Below are 14,672 nucleotides of genomic sequence, written 5' to 3' on the forward strand. Positions count from 1 at the left end.
CCCAAGTATTTCGTAAAATACTGCTAGTGGCATCCATGCAGCAAATGCAGCGATGCAGAAAGTACGGACCGAGCAGTCGTCTGTAGTTACTGCTTGCCTGCGAGCTTCTAAATGGCTCGAGCACTCGCAGGCAAGCGGTGACTACCGAAGTACCCATGGGCCACAGGCTCTTTGTCACCAAATGTCACATCCCATCGGTGCAAGTTCAAGCTCTTGTCCACACGCATGTTACTCTTTACGGAGATGCCAGGTTACGGTAAATGTGGAAGGGAGTAAACACTGGTGGCAACTCCTCCTAATGCCTTTTCCAGCAACAATGCGTGAAAATTTCATGTGTTACATAGGTGTTCTTGCCGTAGCAATAAAACAAAAGAGATTGCACATGGTGAATTGTATCGCTGCCCACGCTTTACACTAGCAGTTAAGTAGAATATGATTAGTTAACTGCAGTAACAGTTCCACACCCTCCAGAGTGGAACTTTTCACCAAATGCCACCACCAACACGGCTGGTCAAGTTTATCTGCCCGCGGTAAACCTGCATTCTGTGAATGGCAATCGCATATACGGACAAGCTAGAACTCGAGAATACTGTTAACTAATGGTATGATCAACGGGCCCCTTTCGTGCACTCTAGACTGCTCTTGCTGCGAGGTTTACCTTCGGTCGTCTCGGAACCCATTCCATTGACGTGGCTTCAATGGTAGCTTTGCATATAGACGAACATTCAACTCGGGCATGCTTTTTCTGCTCCGAATGTCAGTTGCTTTTTGATCACCTGCATTTTCCCCCGTTTTCTTCCCCTCCAATCCAATAAAAGTATGCAACAAAAATAATTTTTTTTAAAACACATTTATTGGGTCCCTTTGACTACGCATGACAAGACCTGCGGTGTCATGAGATAAAAACATCAGTTTTAAAAAAGAAAGGCACAACAAACAAAAGTTAATTCAATGCTACATGGATAATATAATGTGATGGTATGATAGACTTGTCATTAACACAAGATGGGGCATTATGTTACAGCATAAGGTAATTTTATACAGTATATACAAAAAATGCCAACGGTAACTGTCCGTTTGAATGTACAGTAAAGCTACCTGTCTACAATAACAATAATGATAATAATAATAATAATAAAAAAGAAAATGCCAAGTTGAATTGTGACAGCAACGTGTAATGTTGAATGGTGACATGCAAGACGGCAAGCTCCCACCCCTCGCTTCTGGCTTTCACTCCAGGCGATGTGCTTCCATGTCGAGCTTGTGCTGAAGCAGTCCCGAGAGCACAAACTCTGCGGCGACAATGGGAACACCGTTGTTTCGAGCGCGTGAGCAAGCTTTCAAGTCCTCCTTGCAGGAGACCACAACAGTTGTACTGGTTGAAGTACGAGCTGGCAAGTTGTCCAGGTACTGGTTTAAGAAAAATTGGCAAGAAACAACAATCAATGGGCTTCGTTGACACAGCAGCCCATGAAGCAATTCCAGCAAATGAAACACAAAGTGGAGAACAACAGGACATGCACATGGAACCCAACTAAATTTCAATTGAGGGGAACCTTATTTATAGATTGTGGGGATGCGCGACTCTCACGCGTCCCCTGATATGTTGGTTTTCCCGCACGGCTCGCGTGGCCTGGCGCCCGCGGCGGTCGGAGTGGTTGAGGCGCAGTACGAGAGATGGCGCGAGTGTTGCGCTGCTAACGCCGCCGACAGGCGGGGCTACTTAGGCGCCGAAAGACAAGGCGCTTGCTCTCTTTGGTTCGGGACAGCAAGCAGTACGGACGTGCCGTGCCGCGCGTGCGCCGATCCATGCTTCTGCGAGGCTGTCTCGCGTGGCCGCCTTGAAACGTGCCACCATTCGCGTGACTGTACACGCGAACGACCAGGTGTTGGGATCCAGCATGGGGCGAACATATTCGCTCGCTATCCAGTCGCTCGGTGAGTCAGACTTCTAGATTTGTCGCGCGCCCATCGGCATGTTTTGTGGATAGCAACTCGGCTAGCTGGCATTGATCTATGAAAGGTGCAATAAATGCCCTTGTGAATGTTTGCACTACTGTGTTGTCGTTCCTTTGTCCAAATCTGTGTTCGTTATATTGAGGTTCGATTGTACTTGGAACCCCATAATATACCCAGCAAACAAGACCATGTTACCAGGGCAGCCTAGCAATGCCGTATGATATCGTTAACTAATGAGACACTGTTCCAGGTGGTTTAAGACAGGTTGTTAAGGAGGTTTTTGAAACATTACTTTACCAGTATAAACAGAAAGGGGGTATGCGAATAAAAAAATGTTCATATAACGAACTGGATAATGTCCTATTTGATTTCGCCTTCGAATGAACAGTCACCATCCGTTAACATGAATATTTTTCATGTAGTTTTCAAATATTTCAGAACACCAACTGCGCACAATGAAACACCAAACTGCAGTAAAAATGGGATAAGTTTCATGCCCTTGAGTATACAGTTGGACTCACTTATAAGGACTCCAGATATAACAATCTAGTGGTTATAACGACCACATTTCATTGCATTTATGATTTTCCAACATTGCCCACTGAAACTGCTTCCTGATAAAACAAACATTTTTTAAAATTGCCGTACTGTTATAACGAACGCTTCGAACCCAGTCACGGTAAAGAAGAGGGCACAGGCGAAGTGCCAAAGCACGGAAGCGTGGCCAAACTGGGCACTTGGAAAGGTGCGCCCCGCTCGAGTCCAACCGCAACAGTAATACGGCTTTCGAGATGAACAAGCGACCGCCACGTGCGGATTTTGGAAGCTGCAAAGAAGGTCCCGCGTGTCCAAGGCATGCCTCCAGGAAGGAGGTGTACAGCATAAACGGGCACGGGGCGTGCGCCGGTACGATATCGAATGCCACGACGGCATTGCTCTCGTTTTTGCGCAATTGTCCGTGTGGCACCACCTGTACTGCGCCCGTTTCAATTATTTGGAACGACCATCTATGTCCTTCCATCATGGGAACAACGGCCCCTCAAACGTTGCCTGATCACGTGGCCCGAGTGAACAAGAATGCCGCACCACACGCTGCCGGCATGCATTGTTGCAAAGGCACGCATTGTTGCAAAGGCTCGGCGGTTACTACGCCATTATCCAGATATCACAGTTTGCAGTGACATTTTAACTTTCGAACATGGAATTTTTTTTCGACTCTACTGTGGCTCACGTGGAGCCGTAATGCCGAGATCGTGATGTCCGAGACCTTCGTAGAATGGAGACACGCAGCAGTAGTTTCCGAAGTTTACATTTCTGGCCAACTATAATGCTTCACTCTCTTGTGCAGAATACAGTCGTGTACCGCTGGTACTAAAATATATCACAAGCTCTCGAATAAGAAATAGCGGCTGTGCTTGCAGTTTTGAAATGTTTCTAAAAAAAGCTTCTGAAAATGTTTCTGAAATGTTTTGAAATGGATGTTTCTTACGAAAGTTTGCAGCTAGTAGCGGGGACACACCGAGAACAAAAATCACACTGAAAATCTGGTTTTCGGACTAAAGTACTGCTGGATTGTAACTTCTGACACAATCTTCTATGGGATTAATTTTTGAGCTTTTAAGAGCGAGTCCACATATAACAAGCATATATAACTACTGATACAATAACCACTTTTTGTGAAACTATCCATTTAGTTATAAACGTGTTCGACTGTACTATAAGCATAAAACATGAGAATTCATGTAGTGGAGCATGCTACATAGCTCAAGGAGCAGGACTTCATTGGCTTATACGGCTATCATTCGCAATCTCCAAAGATTCTTGTGCATGCAAACAAACTGCTTATTTGTCTATGATGCCCAATTTGCACTACTAGCAAACAACGCTTCGCAACATGTAACGTAATAACAGAAACTTGCTAATGTTATGGATACTTGGACTAGGATGTCAACATTGTTTTAATGTTAAATGTGAAAATGGCTGCTTGTTCGAAAGCAATTCAACTTATTCAATTTGATCATAGCGCTACTGGTATAAGCTTTGGTCTAAAATTACTGCAGTCGATCCTAGATATATCTAACTCAGATATACTGAATTACTGTCTATATTGAACAGTTGTAAAATCCCCTCGAAAATTGCACGAAAAAGTATAGCAATGTACCATGTGTATGTCGAACACCTGTTCATCGCCACATTCGATATATTGAACGCAGCGTTGCGCCCCTGCAAATGCGCTTCCAAATGAAAAGCGGTCACTTTTCGCGTCGTCGTAAATATTCACGTTTCGGCAGATGCTGTCAAACGAGAGATGGAATATGAAGGGCAGTAAATACCATGGAGGAAAAACGATCAGTTTTGCTCGCTATGCATATGGATGGCTCGTGCGAACTGGCCGTTCGTTATTCTCAAGAGCAGATTTGCACTCTGCCCAAGAACGCGAAGGCCTCCCAGTCTGATACGCGTTGCACAAGAAAGCATGGACGACACTTGGTAGCGCCAGACATGGGATGCCGAACCAGAGATGCCACACTATAGGTTTGGTCTAGTAGATTAGGGCTTTCCGTGAACGGCAATTTAGAATTGCGCTAGCAGCAAAAACTAATCCTACTCCAACCTCCACTTGGATGGATCTTTACATTGCAGTATGAATTTAACAACACCTGTGCGGCGACATCCACACTTTGCGGAAAAAACTATACAATTGTGGCATGCAACGAGGGGACGCTCTGAGGCGGTCAGACCGATTCCAACAGGAAGTCGGCTCCGAAACCCTGCACGGTCTGCCTGGCTTGTTGCCCACATATGACAATTGGCCGTTTAAATGGCGTATTGCTGGTGTTGTAATGGACACACGGCAGGGCGCGTTCACATGTCATCTGCAGTGAAGTGTACTGATTGCAGCAGAGTGCATAGTTGTACAGGCTAGTTAGCTTCCTTGGTGCGTACATTTCTACTTCTTAAAAGAAGAAAAAAAAAGTGCAACAAGCAGTTGATGTGCCCAAGTCACATTACAGCCTCTCATCCAAGCAACGTAGGCTTTTAGGGTCACATTACAATCACTATATCAAAGAGCATTCCACAACACGAGCGGCTTGCAACGTTCGCGAACAAAATAAGTAAGTCAACTTTTGTGTGTTCAACACAGCCTTGGAAAGACAAATCAGTAAGTTCCCTCCATTTATGATCTCCGGAAAGTGTTCGAGCCATGCAGAGATCTCAGATAAGCTTCAAATAGGCATTCGTTATATTTGGATAATCAACATATCGAGCTATTTCACGATCCCCTTTGGGTTTGATGTAGCTGGGATCAACTGCATTGCACACTCCTACAAACACAGACAAAGCAGAACTTGCAAACATGGTGTACAGAGAAGCTTTCAGTATGTAGCAGTGTTATTGAGGCCCATTAAAGACTAACACTAAATTGGTTTATACTGGTACTAATGTGCCTTTTCCAAACCCCATTTTTCACTAACTTGGTGGAACAAGGATCGATGCCTTTTTGTATTTTGTGGCGAAACCTCAGCACGTCATTGTGACATCACGAATTTCAAAGTAATTTACAGCAAAGCTGTTAAGAGGAGTTTCACAGCCATTTAAGTGCTGCTTAATATTGCTATTGAGTTCCTTTAACAAAACCGTGCTGCTGTTTACGAATGAAAATGTGAGAATTAATATTTGCATAAGGATACAGAAAACTGTGGGTTTCAGAACATGTTTCATAGCGACATATGGCAATGACAAGACTCTGCAGCAGCAGGCTCTGGATTATTATTAACCAGCTGGGGTTCTTTCAAGGCCAACAAAGTGTTGCACCACATAAATAACCCAGTTTGAGATGATGCAAATCTAGAATAGCCTTCACCAGAAATTTTTACATTTGAGATACAAGTGGATGGGTCACGAAAAGCTTGGAAAAACATACGTTCTTCATAAAATGCATGACCTGGAAAATCAAAAACCAGTTCTGCACCTCGCATGGTCTTTAAGACCAGACGGTGCCTGCGGCATGCTGAACATCTTGGAGGCCTTGGTCTGGGATTCGCGTCACATCTGCTAACCACCAAATGCCTGCGCCATCGGCTTGGGCGCTTATTAAAGGCGTGGAAGAGAGATATATAAAGAAATTAAATGGCTTACCTTGCCACCTGCACACATCACAATTTCTGAAAGGGAAAAACAGTACGCCAAAATCAGGTCAACCACGTCACAGAAAGAATAACTTCCATATATTAACAAATGGACTTTGCCTAAGGGTTATTGTGGCCCAGAAATTGCTTATGACGATGTCACATCCAACACGAAAGCATCTGATATTTGTTATGAGCATAGATTCATTACAATGCTGACATTGACGAGAAACATTTTAGATTTGCTTCGTTGTATCCGATAGCTTGTTAAATCTGTGTTTGTTACGTCAATGTGCAATTGCACAGGCTTTAGCCGAGCCTACCAAGACTGGTGTCCATACCAGCTATCCCAAATAAATCTTGCTAAGAGTTAAAAAAATAATATGGGGCTTTACGTGAACAGCACTCAAGTGTTCCAAGCTAGCCATGAGTATATTTTCATTAAGTACATATAATAATTTAGGTTAATTAGGTAACAGTTAATGAACTTATTTAATGGATAAGGAGTCAGTGCTGAAGTTGTTAAAGATGTCGGTATATGACTAATAACAACCTTTAAAACAACCTAGGTCCAGTGTGATATGGGCTTGTTAATCGGTCATCATTGAAAGGTATCTGTATAGCACAGCAAAACAAAGACACGAGAAGAAACGAAGATGAAGTAAAGCGCTTGTCTTCGTCTTAGTTTCTTCTTGTGTCTGTTTTGTTGCTCTATACAGATACCTTCCAGTGTAGTTCTTTTTCTGACAAAAAAAAAAGAAAGCCTGTAAAATTTAGAAAGGATTGTGGAAATTGCAGCACTCTCAAACAAAACCTGTGCAATGCAGGCCTAGCTTATAGCAGTGAGAAGGAGTCATCAGGACACGTCAGTGACTTTCCGCATAAATCTTTGGTCCTTATTAAAAGCATGCTTACAATGCTTACAATGTACAGTGCATTAGACGACAAGGTTTATGTTTGGAGTCTGCCGATATCACTGGCACACAGATGCAATGTCACGTGCTATTGAAATGTCACAGGCTTTCTTTTTTCGTTGCAAAGTTAAATGAGCACGGAAGACCTGGCTCGATTTAAGTGCAGTCATTGGCCATTTCTCGACTTCCACAACTTTTGCGTTTTCGCACTGACATGCTTGAAGAAATTCATGCTTTTTGTGGGGGGAAGCACTTCGAGGATGGCAAACTTTCCTCTCTATGCACTGTATACGGAAATAAGTTGCACGAGTTAAGCGAGTCTGAATATGACTTTTGATGCTGAGCAGGATTATACGTCGCCTTCAGGTGATCAGCTAACGTCTCCAGATGCGAGAGCACTGAAAATGAATGCGATGAGGATCCTAGAGAGAACTTCCTGTGGTGATCACCCACAATATGATGCTGGATTAGGGCTCTAAAGCACCGTTAGGAATAAAGACAATTCTCTGAAATAAATCAGTCATAAACGTTGCACGAGTGCTCTTTTTACACAGTGTCCAAAGCGCGCGATACAGTCCCTGGCTAGGATGATCACAAAGTTGGTGAATGCTCATTACCACAAATGGTTACTATACATTAGCCAAATTGAGGCAATCAACTTTAAGGCCTGCCTGTGTGCTGCCAAGCACTCATAACAATATGTTACAAAGAAGCGTAGCTCCCTGCAATGCTTATGTAACACAAAGGCTCATGGACAAGGCATTCAACAAAACGATGTATTTATTAATGCAGTCCCAGCTTATATATCTTCCATAATGCTCCCATGAAAATTTTAAGATGACTTGCAAGCGTGACTTAGCACACTGGAATGATGTGGATTCCGTTGCATCTATAATCATAAAACGTTTTGTAATCACCTCTGCATCAGTTTACAAGCTAGGCTAGCTGGTTTACGTCCAACCTGAAGAAGAGCACAAATAACCATACAGCTGGCGACAAAAAAGAATTACGGGACATGGAATCTGTGAAAAAGCAGAATACAGTTTAAATCTGCAGCAACAACTTTTGCAACCTGTCTCTTGTATACTTTTGCATCATCTGTGTTGTTCACCATGTTAAACTTGAATAGTTTCTAACGAGAGACCATAACGATCGTGCTGCTGTTATAGTTTCATCCATTAACTTATAGCTTGCCAAGCGCATATTTTTCTCATCTGCAGCTGTCATGCTATTCGATATCCCAAATGTACCTTGTGCACCCGGAATAGCTTGCTCTGGCCTGCTGAAATGAAATATGGGTCACAACACAAAGGTTACTGCAGATTGAAATTTTGATTTTGAGGCTATGCACCCAGCCTTTGCAGTAACTCAGCATACCAATAGCTTTGCTATGACCTTTGTAGGTACCGATTTCCATGATTCAGAGCAAATGGGATCAAATAAATATTTCCTGTTGATTCCCTAACTCTTCCAGAAGTGACAAATTCCTCAAAATTCCATGTTTTCCCTGATGGTAGACACCTTGTTAATGTTTTCGGCAACCTTTCTTGAACTTTTGCCTGCTAGGCATAACTTTTCTGACGAAATCTGAGTACAAGACAAACTTGCTACATTCCCTGCAGCTGTTGTCATGCTGTTCAACGTCAATAAATATTTACAAGTAGCAGCAAGTCTAGATATATAGACATTAACCTTGGCTGAGTAGTATGGGTATAACGTTAAAGTGCCATTGTTTCCGGCCACATAAGCAGCTGTCAGAATGGTGGAATGCATCAAAAGTGTTTTGATGCACCAATTGAAAAGGCAAAATTATTTACCCGTACTTTCGTGTGCATTTCTGCTAGCAACAGATCATTCTTAAGCATCTGCTGCCAATCATAACAATACACAAAACACAAGAAGGTGTATTTAAGTGTCAACTACGTTCCAGGGGTGAGAGGACAATATAAATATAGATTATCCACTGTATCAGAGATTACTTTGTTCAGTGCCCAATTTTAAAACATAGGAAAAACTGGTTTTTCAGATTGATTTTCCACAAAATTAGCACAATCCAAATGTCTGGCAAAAGTGAAAGAAAAATGCACTTTGGGCCTCAAGAGGGTATAACAAAAGAAAAATCCATCAAACAAACAAACACCTTTCATGTCACTGGGAGATGGCAGGACATGTGGTGTGGCGTGGACACTCCATCCCCGAAGTACACCACCGGCCGACGCCTTTGCCAACGTGTCTTTGAGGCTGAAGTGCAGGGTCTTCTCAGCCTTCTTGTCAAGCAACATATGGGGCATGTGGTCTGCGATTAGAAAGGGGATAAAAACCAGGTTGGTGGGACAGTGTTAAACACTCAACAGAGAGCATCTGCTTTAAAAGTTGCTGGCAACCAAGATTAACAGGGCTGCCTACCTCCAGGCAAAAACAACTGCCAAGTTAAAAAAGAAATTTTGGAGCTTTTCTGGGCAACCTTGGGAACCTCAAGGCCATGAAAACAGAGCCACTTTTTGCCTGACCATTTCCTATGACTTACGATCCTATTTACTTAAAGGGGCCCTGAACCATCCCTCGGGCTTGGTGAAAAAGCACAGTCTGCGGGCAGAATACGCTGGAGTGAACATCTCAGCCAACTTTTGCTGTTGTGTGTGGTGCGTGGAGCCCGCAAGCGAATCGCTAAGTCACCTTTCTCTCAAGCGCTCTCTTTTCAACAGAAGGCCCTGTCCTCACTCTCTTCTAGACACTTTATTTCGTCATCGGACACACTATTTCGTCATTTCCTTAGACGGCTACTATTTATAGATAGCTGACATCAAGCTGCAGTCGGCTACATAGCGTAGATACCGCGGCCACCTGGCTAAGTGCATTGTGGCTCACCGACGACAACCGCGTTTTGCATCGTAAGCACCAAAGGCGGAAGTCGTGGCATCTACGTTAACATTTCAGAACGAAATTTGAACTGCACGCCACAGTGACATTTTAGAAGGTGGAGCGTTGTGGGCACGTCCCACTGCACCACAGGCTTTGCAGTGCAAGGCACTGAAGAAGCGGCCACTGTAGCTGGGATAAAATTTGCGACCTCAATCTCAGCAGTGAACCCCATCTTTGTTTTCCAACCTTTATAATTGCTAAATGACATTCCTTTGCATGTGTGAAGCATGTGGTAGAGCGTCTGCAACTTTCAAAATATATGTCAATACATTTATTTTAACCCTTTGAGGGTCGAATTATTTTGAAAAAAACTTTCCCAGGTGGTCAAATTACTTTATTGCGGACCTTGAATGTACAAAATGTATAAAGTCGGGAATAAATAGTAAAATACATTTAGGAACAGTATTTTGGTGTCGGCATCACTCAGAACTGCAATGTGTTCAGTAGTATTTCAGAGTGTAGTACTCCTTAAAACACGGTTCTACGCACAGCGCCTTATCGCAGTCTGCACACCTAAAATGCATGTATGTTCTCCTCTTGGAGTGACGAGTTGTGTTGGCGCACACATGACATCTTCTCTGCGTGCGGCTGCCTTGGGCAGAGGTCTGAGGCACCTTCTCGCGTAAGCGCGTTGCCGCAGAGAGCGAGAATACCTCGTGCGCGGCGGGGATAAACAAACTAAGAGCAACGCCAATCAAGATAGAAATCAACTTTCGCCGCCCCTGCGAGAGCCTGCCGACAAAGAGAAAAATCACGTTTCGCGCGCCTCCGTTGCGATCACGCAGCGGAACCGAAACCGCGAAAGCGCGTTGCCGCTGAGAGCGAGAATACCTCGCGAACGCCGGTGATAAGCTAAGAGCAGCGCCAATCAAGATAGCAATCAACTTCCACCACCCCTGCAAGAGAGTGCCGACAAGCAGAAAAATGACATTTCGCGCGCCTCCGTTGCGATCACGCGGCGAAACCGAAACCGCAAAAGGGGTGTTGCCGCAGTCAGCGCGACGCGCTCAAGCTAGAAATCAGTTCTGTTTATCTCTCCAAGAAACTAGCGCAAATTTCAAACGCTTCTTGTAAGTCCTGAGAGGTGGCAGTATCTCCCAGTGAGCACGGATCGTCATTGGGCGCGAAATTTCAAACGGAGGTTCGAAACCGTACCCGTACGGCAAAGACCTTGCGGGACAGAAAACCGCCGCCGTACATGTACGGCGAAAACCTTCAAAGGGTTAAAAGACAACCGTATTGTACAGTTTAGTTGGAATGTTAGAGAACCTGAGTAGTTAAGGCTATGTGTACAACCATGTTCAGTCTTGTCATTCGTTAAAAATCTAGCAAGAAAAAAGCTTCAAACTGACCCACAAAGGCTCCGGCTTCCTGGCACTTCTTTATCCAGGCTACGTCGACGATTGGCGTGCCCTTTCCGATGCAGCACAGTGCCTTGACCGTTCTTCGAAACTGCCGGTGGTACACACCAAGAAAGAGGAAAGGTCAGGTAACAATAAAGCACAGCTTTCTGGGTAAAACAAACTAATGTGTTACACATCGAGGAACTTGCACTAGACAAAGCAGGGATGAGATAGGGATGGGACTGCCACAAGCAAAGGTAAATTTACAAAACAAAGCAGGGATAGGTAGAATACTACATTAAGATATGGTAACACATAAGTAGCACACAGAGGCTACGTGAGTTATTTGTTACCGTACCAATTCAAAAGAGATGCCATTAGTGGTCATCACCTGAAGGGAAATTCACCAGCCTGCAGGCGACGGTAAGTTGCCGCACAGTAAAAAGTCGTTTTGCAAGAAAATAGTGAAACTCGGCAACATACTGTCACTTGTGAGGAGCTCTTTAACACGTACGCGGCAATGTGGGCAATGGGTGCACCAAAGTAGTTATACCCCGTGTGCGGCTGTAGAAGGGCTTTTCTGCAGCGGGCTAGTGCCATCTTTTCTAGAAATAAATGAAGAGCAGAAATTTTTGCTGCTTCTGATTCGACGTGTTGCGGGCACCATTTGTCGAGCTCACGGAAGTTTCAAAGGAGCGCGACTCACCAGGGACTTGACAGCGGATCACTATGCACACGCGGGACATGAAGTGTAGCTCAACAGCGAGTTGTGACGCACAGCCCTTGGGACCTCAAGAGGAGATGCTGCAGCCAACGTGTTAAACCATGGACAAATGTGCCAGCGGGCCGATTCCCACAGAGCACTGCCATTAGCTGACAGCCGACATCAAGCAAGAAGGGTGTTTGGATCAGTGCGCTTCTTCCTTTCTTCCCATTACTGTGTACATCTATTGCCGCAGTTTACAGAACAGGCTGAAGTAAGGAAAGTCTGCCTTCCAAATTTCAACAAGTATTACATATTTCCAGAAGAAGCCGACTCATCTGCTCATGCTCGGCCGTGCCCACCTGGATAGGAACAGATCTTTGGCAACACTGCTTACGGGTGTCGTCGCCGTTGGGTCTCTAGTTTCGGTTAGTTTTGAGCCCTCGAATACCCTCGAACCAAGTGGAACTTAAGGTCGGAACACATGTATGACTGCCAGAGCATGTGCTCATTCCTGGCAGCTCGTTTCTTATTGAGCCATTGACAGCGCTTTGAAATGAGCAATTTGAATGTGGTACTATCCGTCCGTCAAGCTGGTGCAGGACAATGCTGGTCTGCACATGAGCACAAGTGTGCACTCCAGCCCCGTCATGCAAGTATTGCAAATGCACTGCAGTTGCATGTAGCTGCGTCTGCCACTCAGTGTAGATACCGCGGCTGCCGTGGGGTGTCACGACAAGCCCGCTCGCTGAGCTCACTGCGGTTTCGCTGAGGACAACCGCATGCTCCGAGTTGGTCTCTGGGCGACGTGGCACCAGGCACATGGTGAGCCTGTCCGAGCACCAAGATCCAACCGGAATAGGTTGCTCGCTTGCCGAGCTGCACTACTTCGAGGTGTGCTGTCATCACGGTCTAAGCTTGCTACGAGCGAACATGAGGACGTTTCGTTCAACCAATGAAAATTGTGACTGCCACAGAGATAAGTGCAAAAGGAAATGTGCTATTTGCCACTCGGTGTGGGAGAACACAGCTGCGCTTAGTTAACTGGTACACTGTAGCAAAGCAAAGGAACGAGATACAGCGAACTCAACCATAAATTGAGGTACAGCCTCCAAATGCTGTGCGCTGTAGGCACCACAATCAGAAGTAATGGCATCTACACGAATATCCAAAATCAAATTTGAACTGTGCACCACAGCGACGTCCAGTGGGCGGAGCATTGTGGGTGAACCACACTCCACTGTAACCTTCACAGTGCAAGGCATTCAAGAACGAGCAGGAGCACCGCGAAGGGGACCAAAGGCAATCTTTGAATGTCAATAACTGCGCTCCTGCTGGAGGCATTGGAGTACTTTTGTTGTAATGTATTTCTGAAATAGTGCAATTTAAATCATTTCTCGACTTCAATAAAAGGTGGTTTGAGGCCCCTTTAAAGCACTTAAATTTGTTTCCAATGGACCCCAAAATCTTATTTTCAATTAAGACAAGGCTTCACTCAAATGCATTCAATGTTGGCCTAATGACATTACGTTACTACTTTTACATTTCGCACACATTTAAACACAGAAGTCCAGAGCAAAGTTTTCTCCTACAGCCATTTCCCTGAAATGGGCCAATAATGAGCCATCCCTATCTAAAAGAACTATTGTTAAACCCCAATTTAACGCAGTTGATAGGACCCGCGAATTGTTTTATGAAAATGCGAACTCTGTTAAAACACTTAAAAACACTCATGTGAGTGCCATATTTATTAAAGAACAATGAGAAAGTATACAATCTACTGCCTCCCTTACAGACTTATTGTGACCATTCATCTTGGACAGGGAGCCCATTGTGCACGCCTTTTGTTCCTTCATGGAAGTGGCAAACCTCAACAGCTCAATGGCATCCGTCACTTGAACTGAAACCCGGCATTCCCATATTTTACCTACATTTCTCCCCCATCCATTGGTTAATCAGGCGAGATGTCCAGTTCACTTTATTGGTCAAGAGGTTTTCAATGCGTTCAATGCGTTAAGTTCTACGACCGTACATCAGAAAACCAAAGGCATATCGTTAAAGAAAATTTAGTAAAATTAGGTTAAACTGACCATTTGACTATCTCCCTACCTGTAACAGACAGTGTCATGAAATGGCTTGCACCGAGATACGAAAACATGGAGAAATGGAGGGGATGATGAAGACAGGTTGGCATCCATCTTAAACACAAACTACTAACAGCCCAGGTTTCCAGTCTTGCAGCGCTAGACATTCTCCCTTGTAATAAATACATCCTCAGAACAAAATCAGGCTAGCCAAAAAGAAAAAGAAAAATCTATTATGTAACTTTGTCATGTGTGTTTTTCCCCCCACCAATTTGTATGCACTGTGACACCATGAAACAAATGAGCAGTTGAGAGGGCAGAGAGAGAGAGAGAGAGAGAGAGAGAGAGAGATAGCAAAGAGAGGAAAGAGGGCAAGAGGAAAAAGAAGTTTCATGCCAAATGGCTCCTCACCTTGTCGGTGACCAGGTGCGTGCACATGGAAGCGTTGGTTGCGATGGCCCCACCTAGGTCTCTCACCACCTGCTTAGAGACCAGAAAGTGGTGATAACTGTCAACTTCTAGCACGAGTTACAGCTGCAACACAATAACAGTTAAACTAGGAACCAGTGCCCAGCTACTGTTGGCTACACATTGGCCGCGAGGCAGCCAATATGTGC

General features: G+C 44.5%; 1 protein-coding gene across 2 annotated transcripts in view; it reads right to left on the minus strand.

Moving 5' to 3' along the window:
• Window positions 1-813: 813 nt before the first annotated feature.
• The window catches only part of LOC126527706 (uncharacterized), a 39,647-nt gene continuing 25,788 nt past the window's right edge, over window positions 814-14,672 (minus strand). The window contains exons 10-14 of one of the 2 annotated variants that reach the window (XM_050175571.3): window positions 14,467-14,535; window positions 11,278-11,377; window positions 9,144-9,299; window positions 6,100-6,125; window positions 814-1,410 (exon numbers count right to left, since the gene is read on the minus strand). In XM_050175571.3, coding sequence (XP_050031528.2) covers window positions 1,231-1,410; window positions 6,100-6,125; window positions 9,144-9,299; window positions 11,278-11,377; window positions 14,467-14,535 — 531 coding nt within the window. In that variant the 3' untranslated portion in view covers window positions 814-1,230. Of the gene's footprint in view, window positions 1,411-6,099; window positions 6,126-9,143; window positions 9,300-11,277; window positions 11,378-14,466; window positions 14,539-14,672 lie in introns of both variants that reach the window. The other variant, XM_050175570.3, reaches the window with a different exon arrangement.

This window comes from Dermacentor andersoni, chromosome 9, assembly GCF_023375885.2.
Source record: "Dermacentor andersoni chromosome 9, qqDerAnde1_hic_scaffold, whole genome shotgun sequence".
Taxonomy (NCBI): domain Eukaryota; kingdom Metazoa; phylum Arthropoda; class Arachnida; order Ixodida; family Ixodidae; genus Dermacentor; species Dermacentor andersoni.